The sequence below is a fragment of the Hemiscyllium ocellatum genome, chromosome 7 (genome assembly GCF_020745735.1).
Source record: "Hemiscyllium ocellatum isolate sHemOce1 chromosome 7, sHemOce1.pat.X.cur, whole genome shotgun sequence".
Lineage (NCBI taxonomy): Eukaryota > Metazoa > Chordata > Chondrichthyes > Orectolobiformes > Hemiscylliidae > Hemiscyllium > Hemiscyllium ocellatum.
Window position 1 is genome coordinate 94,590,746 of NC_083407.1, and position 20,425 is coordinate 94,611,170.

The window sequence follows — 20,425 nt, forward strand, 5'->3', positions numbered from 1 at the left end:
CCGAGGAAATAGTTTTACACATCTATAGACACAGCCAACTCCTTTAACCATTTTAAACCCTTCCATTACATCAGCCTTCGGCTTGTATACTCAAGGGAATATAAGCCTAGTCTGAGTGGCCTGTGCATGTAATTTAACCCTTTTAGCACCAGTATCACTGGTGAATCTGCATAGCCCCCCCCCAAGGCTAATGTATCCACCTTAAGGTATTGTGCCAAGAACTGAACACCATTTCTCCAGATGTGGTGCAACTAGAGTTTTATCCCAAATATTGCAACTTCAGCTCTGAGAACGTCTTCTCAAAGCTCAAAGGGCCCAAGTTACAGAATTGTCCTTGTACAGCAGGTTCCTTTCCCGAAGCAGGACATTTTGAGAAAGAATGAGATAAAGCTCGCTGCGCCAAAGGACTCATGTTGGTTGGGGTTTAAATACTGCTTTGATGGGTCATTTGCAACCTTTGTTCTGTCAATCCTGAGGCATGATGGTTCTGATGTGACTGCACTGAAATACCAGCGGAGAATCTTTGTCTGTCTTGGTGGAATTCCCCTTTGTTTCCCAATAACTTGTTTAACAAAGGTGTGCACTGAGGCACCATTTCGCAGTCACTCAGCCCAGCTATTTCACCGCAGCTCACGGGTGCAATTCCTCATGTATCTCGCTGCGGGAAATATTGAGCAGATGCCACACATTCATGGGCTGGTTAATGGTCCGGAATGGCAATGCTGTGGAATCCCAGATTCCTGTGCCTTTGTGCAACACAACACAGCCCAGCTTTTCGATGTCTCTGACTAATTCCAATCATTGAGAGAGGAGGTGATACAACGGGGGCAGTAGATCAGAATAACGTAAGCTATTGGCCTTCATAATTAACACTCTAGGAGCACTTTAGTCCACACATCTTTAACAAAACAAAAACACTGGTTTGTAAACCCACCCCTCCCATCCCCATAACCCACCCTGAGAAGACCAAGCAGGCATTGTTTCAAAAAGTGAACATGCCTTGTCTTAAACAGGAAAGCCTCCATCTTGTTGCGAATCTGTGTCCTGGTGCTAATCTTGAGCTGACCTCCCAGTTGGGTGTCCCTGAAGGTAATAGCCAGCTGCAGAGGGGTTTTGATGAATGCCCATACCGGGTTGCAGTCTGTCTGAGGGCACTGTACTCCCATTGGGATGGTCGCAACCAAATGCCAGCTCTCCACTGTCCAAATGGCAGCTGCTGTCCACCTAGGAACACGGTGAGAGAAAGCAGAAAGACAAGGGATTAGCGTGAATTACGGATATGAGCTTGCAATTGGAGCAACCCAGAAGGTGCCAGGCGCCACGGGAAGGCTGTTCTCGGAGCTGGAAGTGGGCTTCTCATTCTCTTGTAAACGCTGTATTCAGTCCCCACCTCCAAGAGAGCCACACCCTGTCATCCAACTGCTGGCACCTTCCTGTTGTCACCTTTGAGGCCAGTCTTCATGTGCTGTAGGGTAGATAAGAAATCTATTCAATGATTGGCACCATCAAGAAGGCCAATCCCCACCTTACCTGAAACAAGAACAGGAGTTGCTGGAAAGACTCAGCAGGTCTGGCAGCATTAGTGGAGAGAAAACAGAGTTAACGTTTCACATTCCATGACCCTTCCTCACAGCTGACGGTAGAATCAATCATCATAGAATCCCTACAGTTTGGAAACAGGCTATTAGGCCCAACAAGTTCACACCGACCCTCCAATGTGCATCTCACCCAGACCCATTCCCTACCCGATTGATCTATATTTAGCCTTGATCAACACACCTAGCCTACACATCCACGAGCACCATGGGCAATTTAGCAAGGCCAATTCACTTAACATGCACATCTTTGAACTGTCAGAGGAAACTGGAGCACCCAGATGAAACCCACACAGACACAGGGAGAATGTGCAAACACCACACAGTCGCCAGAGGCTGGAATCGAACCTGGGTCCGGGCGCTGTGAGGCAACAGTGCTAACCACTGAGCCACCGAAACACAGGCAAGTGGGACGAATTAAGATTGGAAAACTTGGTCATCATGGTCAAGTTGGACGCTAAGAGTCTGTTTTTGTGCTGTAGTCCTCCAGATGCAGGACCTTGATGAGACTGTATCTGGAGTATTGCACTAAATTTTGGTCTCTTTATCTGTAGAAAGATACAGCTGATTTAAAGGAAGGGCAACCATGCTTCACTAGAATGATTCCGGGGATGAGATTTTTTTTCTGACGACAGACTGAGTAAACCTGGCCTATACTCACTAATTTTTCAGAAGATCAAAAAAATGATCTAACAGAAACATGTGAGATCCTTCAGCAGCATGTCAGGGATGGGTGCCGAGAGGATCTTTTCCATTGGCTGGGGGACCTAGAAAACAAGAGCATAGTTTCAGGACAAGGACATTAGTCATTTGAGTTGATGAGTGATCTCTTCACTCAGAGAACTGTGAATCTTTTGAAATCAATAGTGCTTGACAGATTCTTAGGCACTAAGGGAATCCAGTGATCTGGGTATGAAGATGGTGTTCTAGCAAAAAAGGAGCTTTAATACTGTAAGACATAGGAGCAGAAATTGGGCCACTCGGCCCATTGAGTCTGTTCTGCCATTCATCCACAACATTACTGTATGCCAAAGCAGGCTTTTGTGGGGCTGAATGGGCTACAGGAGGCCCTATTTCATACCTTTTGTTTCTTTATTTAGCTTTACTTGCTGGACACAAATTTCTGATCTTAGCCACAAGTAGACAAGTAAGCACAGTTAGCATTGTTCCTCAACGGAGTTTGTCTGGGGACTTAGTAATGGAAAATTAGGGCCCTGAAGATGAATTGAGCAGATATTTTGCCTCAATCTTCACTGTAGAAGCCAACAACATCTCTGAAATAATCATGAGTCTGAAGGCGAAAGAAAGAGAGGAACTTAAAGCAGTTGGAATCACCAGGCAGAAAGGAGACTGACAGAATTATTAAAACTGCTAAAATAATAAGTCCCCATATCCTGATGGACTTCAACCACAGGTTTTAAAAGTAGCTGCTCAGACCGCAGATGCATTCGTTTGCATTTTCCAAAGTTCGCTCAATTCCGAAATGGTTCTGCCAGATTGGAAAACTGGGAATGTGACTTTTCTATTCAATGCATAAAAACACAGGGCCCATAGTGGGACTCTTGCTTCTCTGATTTGTCTGCGGGGACAATTTTCAAGTCTGCAAATGAGACAAAACTTGGAAGGGTTGTAAATTGTGAGATGGACGGTCTGGATCTCCACAAGGTGGAGTGGACAGATAGGTGGCAGACGTGGTGAAATGCACAGAAGCATGATGCACTCTGGTCAGAGAAAATTGGAACAAGAGAAAAGAGGGGTAAAATTCTAAAAGGGGTGCAGGAGCAGAGGGAGCAGGTTATACATGGGCACAGATCATTGAAGGTGGCAGAAGTGGAGAGAGCAGCAAATAAGCCATATAGTGGCCTCAGCTTTACTAATGGTGGGTAGAGTACAAGAAATGGGAGGTGATGTGGAATTTGTATGAAGCACCTGATAGAGCTGGAGTACTGCATACAGCTCTGGGTGTCACATTGTAGAAGAGACGTGAATGCATTGGAGAGAGTAGAGAAGTAAATTCCTAGAATGGTTCCAGGAATGATGAAATTTAGCTTTGAGGATAGACTGAGGAAGTTGGGAGTGTTCTCCCTGGAGAGAGGAGGTCTGCTTGAGGTTTGGACAAGCGAGAGCAGGCAGACTAGGGTAGGCAAAGCTTATTACGCAAGAACAAGAGGATATAAATTTAAAGTGAGGTGCACACAAAGCAAGTGTTAGCTGAGAAAAAAACATCAACATACAGTGAGTTGTCAGGGCTTGGACTACAATGTCGGGAAATGGTGGGACAGGGCAGGTTCAATCGAGGCGTTCAAGAGAGTACTGGATAGTTATTTGAATAGGGATGGCGTGCAGAGCTAGGAGGAAAAGGCAAGAGATAGACACTTTGGACTGAGTGTCATCCTTCTGCACTGTAATAATTCTGCGATTCTGTGAACATATTTAAAGTCAGGTCAGATAGATCCTTGACCAACAAGGGAGTCGGAGTCGGAGGGGACTGGATGCAGCAAAATGGTGTTGAGGCTGCAATCCAATCAGCTACAATCTTCTTCAGCGGTGAAGCAGGCTCACGGAGCTAAACACTGAGTGATTTCTCCCTAATGCCACAAGTATATGAGCAACCCGAAGCAGTCCGCTTATCTGTTCTCTTGTTAACTCTAGCCTGTTAACCCTCTGATCTATCTGCGTTCTCGTCCCATGTGGAACATGGACCCATGAGTCATCTCACCCTGTACCTCCCCCCCACTAGAGGCATCATAGAACATAGAATACGGTGGCACAGTGGTTAGCACTGCTGCCTCACAGCGCCAAAGACCCGGGTTCAATTCCCGCCTCAGGCGACTGACTGTGGAGTTTGCACATTCTCCCAGAGTCTGCGTGGGTTCCTCCCACAGTCTAAAGATGTGCAGATTAGGTGAATTGGCTATGCTAAATTGCCCATAGTGTTAGGTGAAGGGGTAAATGTAGGCGTATGGGTGGATTGCGCTTCAGCGGGTCGGTGTGAACTTGTTGGGCCGAAGGGCCTGTTTCCACACTGTAAGTAATCTAATCTAATTACAGCGCAGTACAGGCCCTTCTGCCCTTGATGTTGCGCCGCCCTGTCACACTAATCTGAAGCCCATCCCACCCACACTGTTCTGTGTACGTCCATACGACTTAAATTTGGCGAATCTACTACTGTTTCAGGCAAAGCATTCCATACCCTTGCTACTCTCCGAGTAAAGAAAATCCTCCGACATCTGTCTTATACCTATCTCCCCTCACTTTAAAGTTGTGTCCCCTCGTGTTTGCCGTCCCCATACTTGGAAAAAGGCTCTCCCTGTCCACCCTATCTAACCCTCTGATTATTTTGCATGTCTCTATTAAGTTGCCTCTCAACCTTCTTCTCTCTAACGAGAACAGCCTCAAGGCCATCAACCTTTCCTCGTAAGACATTCCTTCCATACCAGACAACATCCTAGTAAATCTACTCTGCACCCTTTCCAAAGCTTTCACATCCTTCTTATAATGTGGTGACCAGAACTGTACACAATATTCCAAGTGTGGCCGTACCAGAGCTTTTTACAGCAGCAGCATAACCTCCTGGTTCCGGAACTCAATCCCTCTACTAATAAAGGCCAAAACACTGTATGCCTTCTTAACAACCCTGTCAATCTGGGAGGCAACTTTCAGGGATCTGTGTACGTGGACACCGAGATCTCTCTGCTCATCTGCACTCCCAAGAATCTTACCATTAGCCCAGTACTTTGCATTCCGATTACTCCGTCCAAAGTGAATCACCACACACTTGTCCACATTAAACTCCATTTTCCACCTCTCAGCCCAGCTCTGCATCCTATCTATGTCTCTCTGCAACTTACGACATCTTTTGTCACTATCCACAACTCCACCGACCTTAGTGTCGTCTGCAACTTTACTAACTCACCCCCTTCTATACCCTCATCCAGGTCATTTATAAAAATGATGAACAGCTGTGGACCCAACACCGACCCTTGCGGTACGCCGCTAGTAACTGGACACAAAGATGAACATGTTCCATCAACAACAACCCTCTGTTTTCTTTCAGCAAGCCAATTACTGATCCAAACTGCTATGTCTCCCACAATCCCATTCCTCCGCATTTTGTATAATAGCCTACTGTGGGGAAACTTATTGAATGCCTTGCTGAAATCCATATACACCACATCAACCGGTTTACTCTCATCTACCTGTTTGGTCACTTTGTCAAAAAAGTCAATAAGATTCGTTAGGCATGACCTAACCTTCACAAAACCGTGCTGACTGTCCCTAATCAAACTATTCTTTTCTAGATGGTTATAAATCCTCTCTCTTATAACCTTTTCCAACACTTTACCAACAACTGAAGTGAGACTCACTGGTCTGTAATTACCAGGGTTGTCTCTACTACCCTTTTTGAACAGGGGAACCACATTTGCTATCCCCCAGTCCTCAGGCACTATTCCTGTAGACAATGGTGATTTGAAGATCAATGCCAAAGGCTCAGCAATCTCTTCCCTTGCTTCCCAGAGGATAGATCCCATCCGGCCCAGGGGACCTGTCTATTTTCACACTCTGCAGTATTTCTAATACCTCTTCCTTGTGAACCTCAATCTCTTCTAGTCTAGATGCAAGTATCTCTGTATCTTCCTCGCCAACATTTTCCTTTTCTATAGTGAACACAGTCGAAGAATATTTATTTCGTGCTTCCCCTATCTCCTCTGACTCCACACACAACTTCCCACTATCATCCTTGATTGGCCCTAATTTAACTCTCCTCACTCTTTTATTTCTGACATACCTATGAAAAGTCTTAGGGTTAACCCTGATCCTATCCACCAACAACTTCTCATGTCTCCTCCTGGCTCTTCTGAGCTCTCTTTAGGTCTTTCCTGACTTCCTTGTAACCCTCAAGCACCCTAACTGAGTTTTCACATTTTGCCCTAACATAAGCCTTCTTCTTCTTCTTGACCAGGGATTCCACTTCCTTAGTAAACCACGGCTCACGCATTCTATATCTTCCTCCCTCCCTGACAGGTACATACTTATCTGGGACACACAGGAGCTTTTCCTTGAATAAGCTCCACATTTTTGATGTGCTCATCCCCTGCAGTTTCCTTCCCCATTCTACGCTTCCTAAATCTTTCCTAATTGCATCGTAATTTCCCTTCCCCCAGCTGTAACTCTTGCTCGGTGGAGTACACCTATCCCTTTCCATCACGAAAGTAAACCTGACAGAATTGTGATCGCTGTCTCCAAAGTGTATCATGTTCCTTTTCAAACAAACTTATGTCAATAGGATTGCAAGCCAAGTACAGATTGGAGTTAGGTTACCTTGTGGGGATTGTCCTGAGGTCTAGAAGCTGGGAAACATCCATAAGGATCCACTGTGAGCGTGTGTTGCTCTGGACACAGGTCCACGAATGGGTTGCTGGAAGGATTTAGTGGCTGATACTGGCAGAGAGGTATCTCCTGAGCCTGCGGCTTCTCTGGGAAGGTACTATATGTGGACGATGTGGCAAGGAAGCTATGGTAATGGCCATCGTCGCCTGTTCCGTCATTCATCGTGAACTCCATACAAGGTGCCCCAGTCACGTGGGAATCTGTGCTGGGAGTGATCCCACTTGGACACGTAGACAGCAGCTGCTGATAGGAAGTCAGGCCCTGACCGTAACCAAGAATATGGTCCAGTTTGTCCTCCACTGGTTGATCAACTGCCGACTGGCGATGGTAATCCAACAACTGGGTGTTAGCCGGGCTATGGGAGAGCAAGGGCAGCTGTTGGTGGGGTTTTGGATGCGTGTGCAGATGCCCCTTCAGCTGCTGACGGCTGGGTCCCTCCTGGCTCACCTGAGGCTGCCCGTCACTGGCTGCGAAACACTGAGCCAAGGCCTGGTCGCTCTGGTGGGTCAGCAGCAGGAGGTCTTGCTGCTGCGTTATCGGGGGGTTATTGGATTGGAGGGAGTGCTGTTGTCGATGGAAATGCTGGGGGGGATACGGGGCCTCGTCGCCAAGGGCTTTGCGCGAATATGTCAAAGGGTTTGCGGGCGCAGCCTGGGAAAAGCCAGGAGTCGGGAAGGGTCGCTGGGCTCCGGGCAGCTCCTGGTCGTTCTTACTCACAATCGAGTGGTGGACGTAGGACAGAATTTCCCCGTTTGTCCAGGCGTCGCTCAGCGGCGGGATGTGTCCCGGATCCGTGTCCAACGTCACCGTCTTCTCGTCGAACAGGAGGAGCTGCAGCTCGTCTGCGCCAAGCCCGAGGTTTGCCAATGCGTTGAACAACTCGTTGTTCAGACAACCGTCCTCACCAGGCGGCTCGAGGAAGTCCAACGTGGACAGCAGGGGGTCGAGGTGCCCGGCGTTAACCCCCTGCTGGCTCACCTCGCCGGCGTCACCCGCAAGCCACTGCCAGTCGCCTCCAGCTGTGCCGATGGGCTCGCTGCCCTGGGGGTGCCTGGGATCTGGCGCAGGATGGCAGACGTACACGGACTCATCCTGGCACATCATGGCGCCCAGAAGGGAGCTGGGGTCCACGTTCCTCTGCCCCTTCTTGGACCTGCCAGTGGAGTCCCTCCTGCCCCTGCCGCCTCTCCCTTTGGCAACCCCAGGGTCAGAGGGCTCACCCGGGACGGAGCAGGCAGCCTGGTAGAGCAGCGCCTCTCCCGTGGCGAAGGTGAACGGTAGGTGGAGGGAGCGTTTCCGGAGCTCCTCCCCTCCTTCTTCATCTCTGCAGAGCGAGACCAAAATCAGTCACTTTGCCGTCGTAGATAAATATCACAGTGGCACTACCCCACCCCCACCTCCCAACTGCCCTGGGGCTTCAGGTGGAGGGATTGGTTTCATATTTCTCTCGGGGCATTGTGGTGCATGTGGAATTCTCTTGCCCAGCAAGCCAGGGCAACATGGAGGGCTGGGCCATCGGGTACTGTTAAGGTGAGTCAGAGAGGTTCTTGATTTTTTAACAAGGCACTCAAAGGGTGCCGGGGTAAGTGGAGCTGATCCATCATAACCTTTTCAAATGGTGGAGGGGTGCAAAGGTCTTTTCCTGCTCCTGATGTGTGTGCTCGGCCATATTTGGAAAACGACAAGGCAAGAGCTCCAGCTAAATAAACTTGGTAACCCGGGGATTATTGCAAGTCGCTTCAGTGCCCCTGACATGGTGGGGCGAGATCATAGCTGAGATTCATTCCCCACACCCCACCTCAGGAGAGCTCATCTGTGCTCCTTCCAGGACTGGTACAATGACAACATTGAAAAGGCATCCGGACAGGTTCATGATTAGAAATGGTTTAGCTGGATACGTTAGTAGATTAGTTTAGGATATCTGGTCGGCATGGACGAGTTGGACCGAAGGGTCTCTCTCCTTGCTATACATCGCTCTCACTCTAATGGCTTATTATCTGTGTTTCCATGAGGAAAGAAGTGACCATTTGCAAAGACGCTGAGCATGTCCTCAGCTGATAACCTCGCATCAGTTCAGCTTTGTGGAAGGCAAGCACCTGACAGCAAAAGGAATGTTCTTCAAGTCATCCACTGAGCATTCTCAGGGCTAGGGAAGAAGGAGGGGACAATAAGGGATGTGACACACCAAGAGCAGGGTGCTTCCCTGTATCAGGGTAGGGTTCTACCGGATCCTACGACCCTCTTTCCAGGAATTCCTCGCTATTTTCGGGACAGATTTCCACCCTCATGAGGGAGCCCACCACTGTAAAGGAGGGAATTCTAACCTGATCAGTAGAGGCAACATGGGACAGATGATAGTCATCCAGAGATAGCAGCCTTTCCGCAGCTAAGTGTGTAGGGTTGACTGCATGTTACAAACCCCACCCCCCCCAACTCTTCCATTAGGGGAACAACGTAGCTAAATGCACTGGGGAATCTGGACCCTGCATCTTTGAACTTCCCCACTCTTACCCGGCATATGGGATAGTAACGAGCAACGGCAACCAGACTGGGGAAGGGTGGTGGTGGAGTTGCATTTTCTGTAAAGAGCTAGGAACTGTATGTGGTGTCAGTGTTCCGTGGGGCCAGATTCATGACTGCACTGGAGTGTCAGTTTCTGTGTCGCACAACACCAGCCGAAGTCATCTAGCCAGCCCGTATGGCAAGTTACAATGTAACTAAGGGCTCTCATCTCGCCACACCTAGGAGTGTGATAATTTCAAATGTTTCATGAGCCAAGACTCCCTCACTCAGGGAGACTGGAACATGGAGGAGAAATCCCTCCCTCAGCCTGCAAACAAAATAAAAAACGAAATCTTCCATCGGGCACAGACTACAATAAAAGTTTCCGGAAAGCTTTATAATCCAGGGCCCCTCAGTCTCCGTGACACTGGGTGTTTTCACAGCTTTAATCAACCCCTTAGGCCATCTACTCGCAAAGGATTTGAACATGGGCAGTGCACTCACTGCTCGACATTAAAAGTAGGAGGGAATCATGTCATTTCAAAACTAGAGAAGGAGAGTACAATGCTGAAAACAAACAGCATCAAAGGAAAGGCGACAGAGATGGATTGAACAACCTTACAGTCAGATCACTCACACCAGGGGCCTCTGTGTCGCGATGATATAATCTGGCCTCCCATTTTTGTACACCAGCCTCGCATTTGCTTGAACCCAGGCCCATCGGTTGTCCTTAGTGAGCAGTCGGAAGACGGTCAGGCCACTCTCTCCTGTTTTAATCACTGAAACCCAAACAGAAGCAAATGTGAGCTCAGCCATTCTGGCCAAATGACCCTTAATAGGCAGGATACCGTGATAATCACTCCTCACCATTCAGGCCTGCAAGGTCATGATTTAATCCTTGCTGCATTCAGATTCCTGGACAAGGCACTCTTTGCTCACATGCTACTGACCCTAGATTCAGAGGGTAAAAAATGAGGTCTGCAGATGCTGGAGATCACAGCTGCAAATGTGTTGCTGGTCAAAGCACAGCAGGCCAGGCAGCATCTCAGGAATAGAGATTCAGAGGGGTCAGGGAGCGGTCAATAAAACAGGCTTAGTTCAGAAATACGCCCACCATAAATGGGGAGTTGTGTTGAGAATGTATCAACGATGGAGTGGACTGGAATGGCTATGGCAATCCTACAATTTTGAGCGCTCCATTGGCTGGTAAATCTCCCTTTGATACTAATTTCTAATCAACTGACATCTAAATATTCCAAACATCTGAATAGAAGGCGGGGACCAAAATCAAAATATTTTTCGCAATGAAACAAAACCAAGAATGATCAGGTAAGTTTGATTTGATGGGAACAAAGAACAAAACCTTTGATGAAATTAGAAAAGGGAAGAAGCGAGTCTAAAAATATGTAGAAGTCTTTTGACAAGTTATTGTTGCAATCGCACTTCAATGCATTACAGGCAGAGATTGGAAACCTTGAGGTAAAGTCGAGCCAACCTTGACTCGAAGAGATTCACGGAGGGTTTCCTGTGAATTTCCTGCAGTTTTCTGGAGCTCATCTTGTTATGAGTGCACTGTACCACCATGACGCTGCGATTGGGAACTGAGAAAGAATTTCTCAAAGCACAAAGGTGGAACAGGTAAAACTTCATTACAAATAGAAGCTCACATTCATAACTGTGTGCACTTCTACAACATCATCCGTCTAACCGATTATCAGTCTAACCTGTCCTTAGCACCACACCATGTTTCAGGCCTGTCTAAGGGAGGGCTACTGTTTCCCTAATGCCCAGCATGCCATCTTCACATTTGTCAGTGTGGAAGGCTCTCGAATGGCTGAAAACATTATATTTAATTGAAGAACAGGTCAAAAAGCGAAGAAGACCGACAATGAGAAAAACTGCATTTGCTTCTGGCGATATATAGGGCCCACTTACATTTGCAACGCGAACAAATTTACAGTCAATGTGTAAATACTGCATCCAGCTCACATTGGCAGGAGCTGGATGTCAGTTAACTGGCTTGTTGCATCTGATGCTGCACTGCTCTTTCAGGCTGGAGGTGATGCTCCCCCTGTGCAATGACCTTATCTTCCTCTTTGGAAGATCGGTGAGATGCAGTGTTTCGGATGTGGGTTTGCTCACTGAGCTGGAAGGCTCAGCAAGCAAACCTACATCCAGAACCTCAATCTGAGCTACAAATCTTCTCAAAACTCGTAAATGCAGTGTTTTGTTGAACAGCCTGCCAGCGCCTATCAGTGTAACGTTGAGATAGCATCGTGCTTCCCACCTACCTGTCCACCCTCTTACCTGACAACTGCTGACTGCCATGGCAAGTTACCTAGCTTTCTGGCTGCACTGAACAGGAAGCCCAGGACTGAGATACCGTGAGCATTTAAGATCTGGCTGAGGGATCAAAGCACAGAAAGGCAGCAGCCTTACGGTGAGAGGTGCCAGTGCATTGCAAACGTGGACACTGCCAATCTCTGTGGAGGGGAGGGGAGGGGAGGGAAACACCTTTGCCTGCTGCCCACAGAGTGTGTCCTGAGATGTTGATTCACGGTCTCCAAGATGAAGCCCAGAGGAGCAATCGGCAACCCGGAATTGCTCCGAATTTTACCTCAGGAATTCCAATCACCTGGTTTCCCTCCAGTGGTGGAAGAATGGGAGCCTCCATATTAACGAGGGTGGATAAGGTAGCAATAAGGGTAATAACGGTGATAATCCACTCGCCTGTCACTATCCAGGATCTCGACTCAATGTCCCAACTCCTCTCCTCAAAGGACTGAGCAATGAAGACAAGTTTGCCAAATGCCTTTGTAACCAACCTGTCTATATGTGACACAAATTTTGAAAAATTATGTACCTGAGCTAGGTACCCTGGAATTTACAAAACTACCAAGGCCTGGCCATTAATTGTATAAGCCCTACTCTGGTTTGTTGTTCCAAAATATAATACCTCACATTTATCAAGATTGAACTCCATCTGGCATTTTTCAGGCCATTGGCCCATTTGATCAAGATTCCTTTGTAATCTTAGAAAACCTTCTTTCATTGTGGTGTCACCTGCAAACTTACTAACCATGCCTCTATGTTGTCATCCAAATAATTTATATAAATGATGAACAAAAGAGGACCCAGAACTAATCCCTGTGGAAAACCGCTGGTCACAGGTGCCCAGTCCAAAAAGCAACTCTCCACCATTACTCGCCGTCTCCTGCCGTGAAGCCAATTATGTATCCAATTCATTCTGAATCCAATGTAACCTAACGTTACTAATTAGTCTACCATGTAAAATCTTGTTGAAGGCTTTACTGACATCCAAATAAACATTTACTGCACTGCTATCACCAATCCTTTTCATAATTTCCTCAAAACACTCAATCAGTGTAAACTCAATGGGCCGAAGGGCCTTTTCTGCACTGTATGAATCAATGAATCAAAATTTGATATGATTGGATATTTTCCTCAAGGGTGCGGGCTTGATGAAACTCAGACTAATCAATTTGGCAACTTTGTGATCTGAATAAAACTAGGAAGCGATGTTGGAGAAAATGCTATACTATGCCAAACCAAGGAAGATTGGCCATTGATGAATGTCTGCTGTTCACTAAGATAGTGAGGCAAAACTAAATAATAGTGTATCTCTCCTGCTGCTGTTATGGACCAACACTGAGGAGGGATGTTACACTGCGAGGAGTGAACTTGCCGTCTGGATTGGAAGCTCACCGAGGACATAGCTAAGCTTGTGGATAACTAATGTCCAACTCAGAAAGGTTGATAGATTTATTATGAAATTTAACTGGGCGAATGCACAGTTACTTGTGTTGAGGATATGATACCAGAAGCAGCAGCACTAAGACAGATCTGGTTGAAGTTTTAGAGAACCATAGCCTTCAATCTGACACCAGTAAACTGCTTCAGACAGTGCATCAGATTCCTTTCCTCAAATCCTTCTCCACACAAGGGGACTCAATATGAATATCACGTAGGAGGAATTCCAAAGTAAAATGGTTGGGGCTGACAAAGGGAAAATGCTTCCAGGTGGAGGCTGCTCACCTCTCTCCCACAGAGCAGGTTCAGGCACGAACTGTAGTTTTCCATCTGAGGAGCCCAACTGAGTCAGAGCTGTCCTTCTGGATATGCAGTGCAAGGCAGAAAATTCCAATTACAATCATAGGATCCCTACAGTGTGGAAGCAGGCCATTCAGCCCATCAGGCCCGCACCGACCCTCCGAAGTGCATCCCGCCCAGACCCACCTCCTTACCTTACCCCTGTAACCCTGCATTTCCCATGGCTAATCCGGCTAATCTACACATCCCTGAATACTATGGGTAATTTAGTGTGGCTGATCCACCTAACCTGCACAATCTTTGGATTGTGGGGGGAAGCTGGAGCACCCAGAGGAAACCCTCGCAGTCAAGTGGAGAATACACAAACTCCACACAGACAGTCGTCCGAGGGTGAATCAATGTTGCAGCCTCTCACAGGGTGGAGCCGTTCTCTCAACCAAATTTTCTCATTCTCCAGTCATCAATCTTACAGACTCAGCATGGTTGACAGAGTTAGTGCAGGACCTAGAATAATTTTACATTGCTGAAAAGAGACACATTTCATCCCGGCAAATTTGCAAGAATGACAGGTTTCAGTCAATTGTAGTAATTTACACTGCAAGGAAAAAGGGGGAACCAGCACAATGAGTCAGACTCTGGCAATTCAATGATGTGAGAACAGGAAACCACATCATACCACGGCCCATCCGCAGCATTTCAGTGACACTTTGCTGTGAGCAGGAGCTGTGGGCGCTGATAGAAGAATGATTTGTGGAGTGGCAGGGATAGCCTTGTTGTTTCAGCTCAGTGCTGACATTCCGACATATTGCAGTATGCAGCTGGCTTTGCACTCTGCCACTGGGTAATACCACCCTGCTTTCAGTGTATTCCCACATTGAAAGACTGAGCAGACTTGGGGACTTTTCACCACAAAAGAAGGGAGCGACTAATACGGAGTTCAAAAATTATGAAGAGATTTGCGAAAGTCCGCATGGAGATGATTTGGCAGTGATGGTGGGCAGGTTGCGGGGGGTTGTGGAATGTGTAAGTATGTAACTGGGTAGGTAGGAAATTAAAACTTAAGGCCCTAAATATGAAATAGTCATTAATAAATCCAAGAAAGAAGAACATTGGGGTGGCTCAGTGGTTAGCACTGCTGCCTCACAGCGCCAGGGACCCAGGTTCAATTCTGCTCTCAGGTGAGTGTGTGTGCGTGTGGAGTTTGTACATTCTCCCAGTGTGTGCACGGGTGTCCTCCAAGTGCTCTGGTTTCCTCCCACAATCCAAAGATGCGCAGGTTAGTTGAATTGACCACACTAACTTGCCCACGATGTCTAGGGATGTGTAGGTTAGGTAGGATTATAGGGTGGACCTGGGTTGGATGCTCTTCAGAGTGTTGGTGTGGATTTGATGGGTCAAATGGCTTGCTTCCATACTGTAGGGATTCTGGTTTAGTTATAGAATAGCGAGTGTGTGAATGCTTCTACCACAGGGAGTGGCTGAGGTGAACAGTATCAGGGCATTTCAGGAGATGTTAGGTAAATACTGGAGAAAGGAGGGATATTCGGGTGTTGTGAATTTAGGCAGGAGGATAGAGTCTCATCTTGGCCACAGATGATGTTATGGGCTGGTTAGGGTGAAAACCTAGGCAAACGTGAGGACTGCAGATGCTGGAAACCAGAGTTTAGATCAGAGTGGTGCTGGAAAAGCACAGCAGGTCAGGCAGCATCCGAGGGGCAGAAAAATCGACGTTTCAGGCAAAAGCCCTTCATCAGGAATAGAGGCAGGAAGCCTCTATTGGGGTGAAAACCTGCCAGAACAGTACATTATAATTTCCATCATCTTGCTGGCATTAGCTAAATGGGGCTAGGCAACAACAGAAAAAAACCATCAGAAAACATTTGGACAGCCAGGGTCAGGAGAGATTTTCTTTGGTTGCTATGTCTTTACATCATCATAAACAGAGCAGCAAGATTACATGTTTTGGCTATTTAAAGGCAAGTTAAAAGCTTAATAATTAAAGTTTCCAGTAAGTTTCCAGGAGTCTGACCCCTCCCTTAAATCGTTCCATGGATAACACGTGTCGGAACCAGAAAGGCTGATATTCTTAACTAGAGCTGGGTGATTTCATAGCTTACTGCTTTCAGAATGCTATGTCAGGAAAAGCAGAAGTAAATCAGATTACAAAAGAAAAACTGCAATTGGTTCCATAGTGGTAGAATTCAACCTGATATTCTAGCAAAACCTCAAATACAGGCTTATGGAAGTCTGTTCGTTTAATATACACTAAGTACCAAGATTCAAGGCAATTAGAGAAAGAACAAACAACAAGTTATGAAAACAGAAAATGTCAAAGAATAGTGATTATAAGTATAAAGTATGATTAGTAGGTTTCAACCTATGATTGAAAATGGCCTCAAACTTAAAATTCTTATCCCTGTTTTCAAATTGCCTCCCTGTGCACCCTTCTCTATATCTATAATTTTCTCCAGCCCCACATTCCTCCGAGATACCTACACTGTAATCCTGGCCTTTTCAGCATCCTCACTTCTCATCACTTGATTACTGGTGGCTGTGCCTTCAGTGTCATGGGCCCCATATGTGGGAATTTGCTCCTGACACCTTCCCATCTCTCCCTCTCTCCCTTGAAGGCAGCACTGTTGCACAGTAGTTAGCCCTGCTGTGTCTCAGCGCCAGGGACCTGGGTTTAATTCCAGTCTGTGTGGAGTTTGCACATTCTTCCTGCGTCTGCGCAGCTTTTCACTGGGTGCTCCGGTTTCCTCCCACTGTATCAAGATGTGCAGGTTTGGTGGATTGGCCATAAGAAATTGCCCATAGTGTCCAGGGATGTATAGGCTGAGTGAATTAGCCATGGGAAATGCAGGGATAGAGTCGGTGGGTGGGTCTGAGAGGAATGCTTTTCCAGAGGGTTGGTATGAGCTGAATGGTCTGCTTCCACACTGGAAGAATTCTATGATTTAAGATAGTCCTTAAAACCTAGAGATCTGGGTGTTCTTGTACACCAGTCAATGAAGGCAAGCATGCAGGTACAGCAGGTAGTGAAGAAGGCTAATAGCATGCTGGCCTTCATAACAAGAGGGATTGAGTATAGAAGCAAAGAAGTGCTTCTGCAGCTGTACAGGGTCCTGGTGAGACTACACCTGGAGTACTGTGTGCAGTTCTGGCCACCAAATTTGAGGAAAGACATTCTGGCTATTGAGGGAGTGCAGCGTAGGTTCACGAGGTGAATTCCTGGAATGGAGGGATTACCTTACACTGAAAGACTGAAGTGACTGGGCTTGTATACCCTTGAGTTTAGAAGACTGAGAGGGGATATGATTGAGACATATAAGATTATGAAAGGATTGGACACTCTGGCAGCAGAAAACATGTTTCCGCTGATGGGTGAGTGCCAAACCAGAGGACACAGCTTAAAAATACGGGGTAGACCATTTAGGGCAGAGATGAGGAGAAACTTCTTCACCCACAGAGTGGTGACTGTGTGGAATGCTCTGCCCCAGAGGGCAGTGGAGGCCCAGTCTCTGGATTCATTTAAGAAAGAGTTGGATAGAGCTCTCAAAGATAGTAGAATCAAGGGTTATGGAGATAAGGCAGGAAGCGGATACTGATTAGGAATGATCAGCCATGATCATATTGAATGGCGGTGCAGGCTCGAAGGGCTGAATGGCCTACTCCTGCACCTATTGTCTATTGTCTACCCCTTCAACCAAGCTTTTGATCAGATGCCCTGATGTCACATTGTGTGGCTTTTACAGCTGCACCATAGAAGGTAAACTGTCCGGGTGCATGATGGCCTGGGACAGCAACTGCTCTGCCCAGGACGGTAAGAAACTACAGAAGGTTGTGTGCATGGCCCTGACCATCAAGAAGCCAACCTTCCAACCACGGACTCCATTTACACTTTGTGTTGCAGTAGAAAGGCTGCCAACATCATCAAAACCCCCAGTAATGCTTTCCTAAAGCTTCTTCCATCAGGCAGAAGATACAGAACTTTGGATGCACGCACCAGTGGGTTCAAGAAGAGCTTCTTCCTGACCGTTATTACACTGATGAATGGACTGTCTAACTTCAAATAATGTTTTCTTGCCTCGTGCATGTACCCCGCAGTGTAACCTGTATGCCTCAATCTGTCCAAGACTTTTTCACTCAGTGATCGTAAGTCCTTGCTGACTATGACTGAGTGTATTGTTTGCAAACAAAACTTTTCACTCTACATGTGACAATAAGTCAAGTCGAAGCAAATATTGTTTTGATTCCACTCCTGCGAAGCATCCTGGGGTGTTAAAAGTGCCATATCAATCCAAGTTGTTGTTATATACATTGTAGCATGTATAATCGCCTAGGTTCCTAAAGTGGAAGAACTGACACATCCAAAACCACAAATGTGACCAGATGTTAAATCCACCCATTACATCACACCCAGCTGCACATTGAAGTGGCTTGGATGAAACCATTACTGGGCCTAATTTCGGTGAAAATGTTATTTTCCATTAATTATTTGAAATTGGGGTTTGCATTAATTTTGTGCTGCGCAGCTTCCCCACATCTATCTTCCTCGATTATTTCCCCTAATGTTGACAAAGGATCCACACATGAAATGCTAACTCCTTGGTTCTGTGCACACTGACTGCCTGATGGTTCCCAATATTTCCAGTTCCTGTTCCATAAGCCACGATACTCGGGCAATCCAATTTTCCTCACTCAGTCTTAGTAGAAAGTGCTATAGGTATGTCAGCATGTAAATTGTTTTCGTAGTATAGGCCAATCAGCCCAGAAATGGGAGTTGACTTGTATGTCGAGTATAAAAGTCGGCGTGGTTAATTGGTGCTCGGCAGTCTGAAATGTCATCAGCATCTGATACGGAAAAGAGCTTCTGTCCTTTGCTTATCTTTTACTCCTAAGTTATACTGAGAAATAAACCCTCTCTCTGTTGGGTGATAGGTTGAGTTTGACTTCCAATGTGAGTTGTAGGCTGAAAAAGAGGGCAGTGTAATTTACACACCCAGTGTAGGCAAAACCATGGCTTCTGAAGTCAGAAAATGGGGACATCTTAGCTGACTGTTCTGTAGCATTTGTTGTGATAAGCAATGACCGATCCTGGGTCACCCTTCTTCACTGCAGCTTACACGACCTTTTTTGTTTCCAATCCTCCAAGAACTGAATGATCAAATTCACCTTCAAAATCATGTCAAAACTGACATCTTGCCTGAAAGCATGGACTCACACCAGGGTACAGTTCATTCAGGGTTTGGGTGTTCGCTGGTACCTCCCATGAATTACTGCTCATATCTAACACTGAACCCTTGTATTCAACAGTGTGAGGCCTTGTTTGCAAGCAGAAAGCCACATTCATACACTGTAGCAAGGATCAGCAATTGGGATCTACAGGACTGTCATAATCCCCAGAGACTTGCTGCTGGAGGGCTGACGATATAGGTGGCACAATTAACCTCCATCAGTCCACAGTACACAGCAGGAGCTAAACCTTCAAGCTACAGAGCAACATCATATTTCAGATCTTGCCATCAGAGTCATCTCCTCCCAAGTCTTGATCAATTGGGCCAAAGGACTGAGGAATGGTCGACAGACTTTAATTCGGAGTTGGACCGAAAGGTCTATTTCCATGTTGTATGACTCTATGACTCTGTAGATCAGGTTACAGCTATTTTAACTTTGGCTTAACCATATATCTTAACTTCAATATTAAAAAAACTTCTGCCATGTACAAGTCAGTCTTAAGAAGATTAGGTATTGCATTTTGGCAGAACAAAGAAAGGCTGGACTAATACAGTTAATGGTAGCGCTCTGGGTAGTGTTGCTGAACAGAAAGACCTAGGGGTTCAGGTACGTAATTCTTTGAAATTTGCCTCACAGGTAGGCAGGGTGCTTAAGAAGGCATTTAGTGCACTTGCCCTCATTGCTCATGCTCAGACTATTGAGAGTTGGGAAGTCATGTTGCGTTTGTACAGGATGTTGGTAAGACCAGTTTTGGTGCACTGTGTCCAATTCTGGTTGCCCTGCTATAAGAAGGAAATCATGAAATTGGAGAGGGCCCATAAAAGATTTCCCAGGATGTTGTCGGGAATGAAAAGTTTAGTTAAACGGGGAGGCTGGGACTTTTATCATGGAACGTAGGAGGTTAAGAGGGTGACCTTAGAGAGGTTTATAAAATCATGACGGGCACAGCTAAGGTGATAGAAAAGGTCATTCCCCATGGTGGGGGAGTTCAAAATTTGGGACCATATTTTAAGGTAAGAGGAGAAAGACTTAAAAGAGACCTGAGAATGATTCGCAAGTGGAATAAACTGCCAAAGGAAGTGGTTGATGCAGGTATAGTTACAACATTTAAAGGACTTTTGGATAAGTACACAAAGAGGAACGGTTCAGAGGGATAAGGACCAAATGCAAACAAGTGGGATTAGTTTAGGATGGGAAACTTGGACAGCATGGACGGGTTGGACCGAAAGGTCTATTTCCATGCTGTATGATTCTATGACTCTGTAAATCAGGTTTTATGTACAGCTGTTTTAACTTTGGCTTAACTATATATCTTAACTTCAATATTAAGACAACTTCTGCCATGTACAAGTCAGTCTTAAGAAGATTAGGTACACAGTAGAAGAATGTGGAATTTGATGCCAGAGAACAGTTGAGGTGAATAGTATTGACGCGTTAATGGATTGATGTGGGAGCAAGGAATAAAAATATAGAATGAGATGGAGTCAGGATGGAGTGGGGGGATGCTTATACGGAACTTAAAGACCTGAATGGGCCATTTATCCCGAACGGTCCTTAATTTCGGTGTAACTGTAATAAACCTCACCCTAACTATGAATAAGTCAGATTGTACATTTGTGCCAGATGCA

General features: G+C 46.2%; 1 protein-coding gene across 1 annotated transcript in view; it reads right to left on the minus strand.

Annotated features, from left to right (window-relative positions):
- Nucleotides 1-958: 958 nt before the first annotated feature.
- Nucleotides 959-20,425, minus strand: part of ahr1b (aryl hydrocarbon receptor 1b) — a 162,220-nt gene continuing 142,753 nt past the window's right edge. Inside the window, exons 9-11 of the mRNA XM_060827514.1 lie at nucleotides 10,126-10,267; nucleotides 6,918-8,310; nucleotides 959-1,224 (exon numbers count right to left, since the gene is read on the minus strand). Coding sequence (XP_060683497.1) covers nucleotides 1,051-1,224; nucleotides 6,918-8,310; nucleotides 10,126-10,267 — 1,709 coding nt within the window. The 3' untranslated portion in view covers nucleotides 959-1,050. The remainder of the gene's footprint in view (nucleotides 1,225-6,917; nucleotides 8,311-10,125; nucleotides 10,268-20,425) is intronic.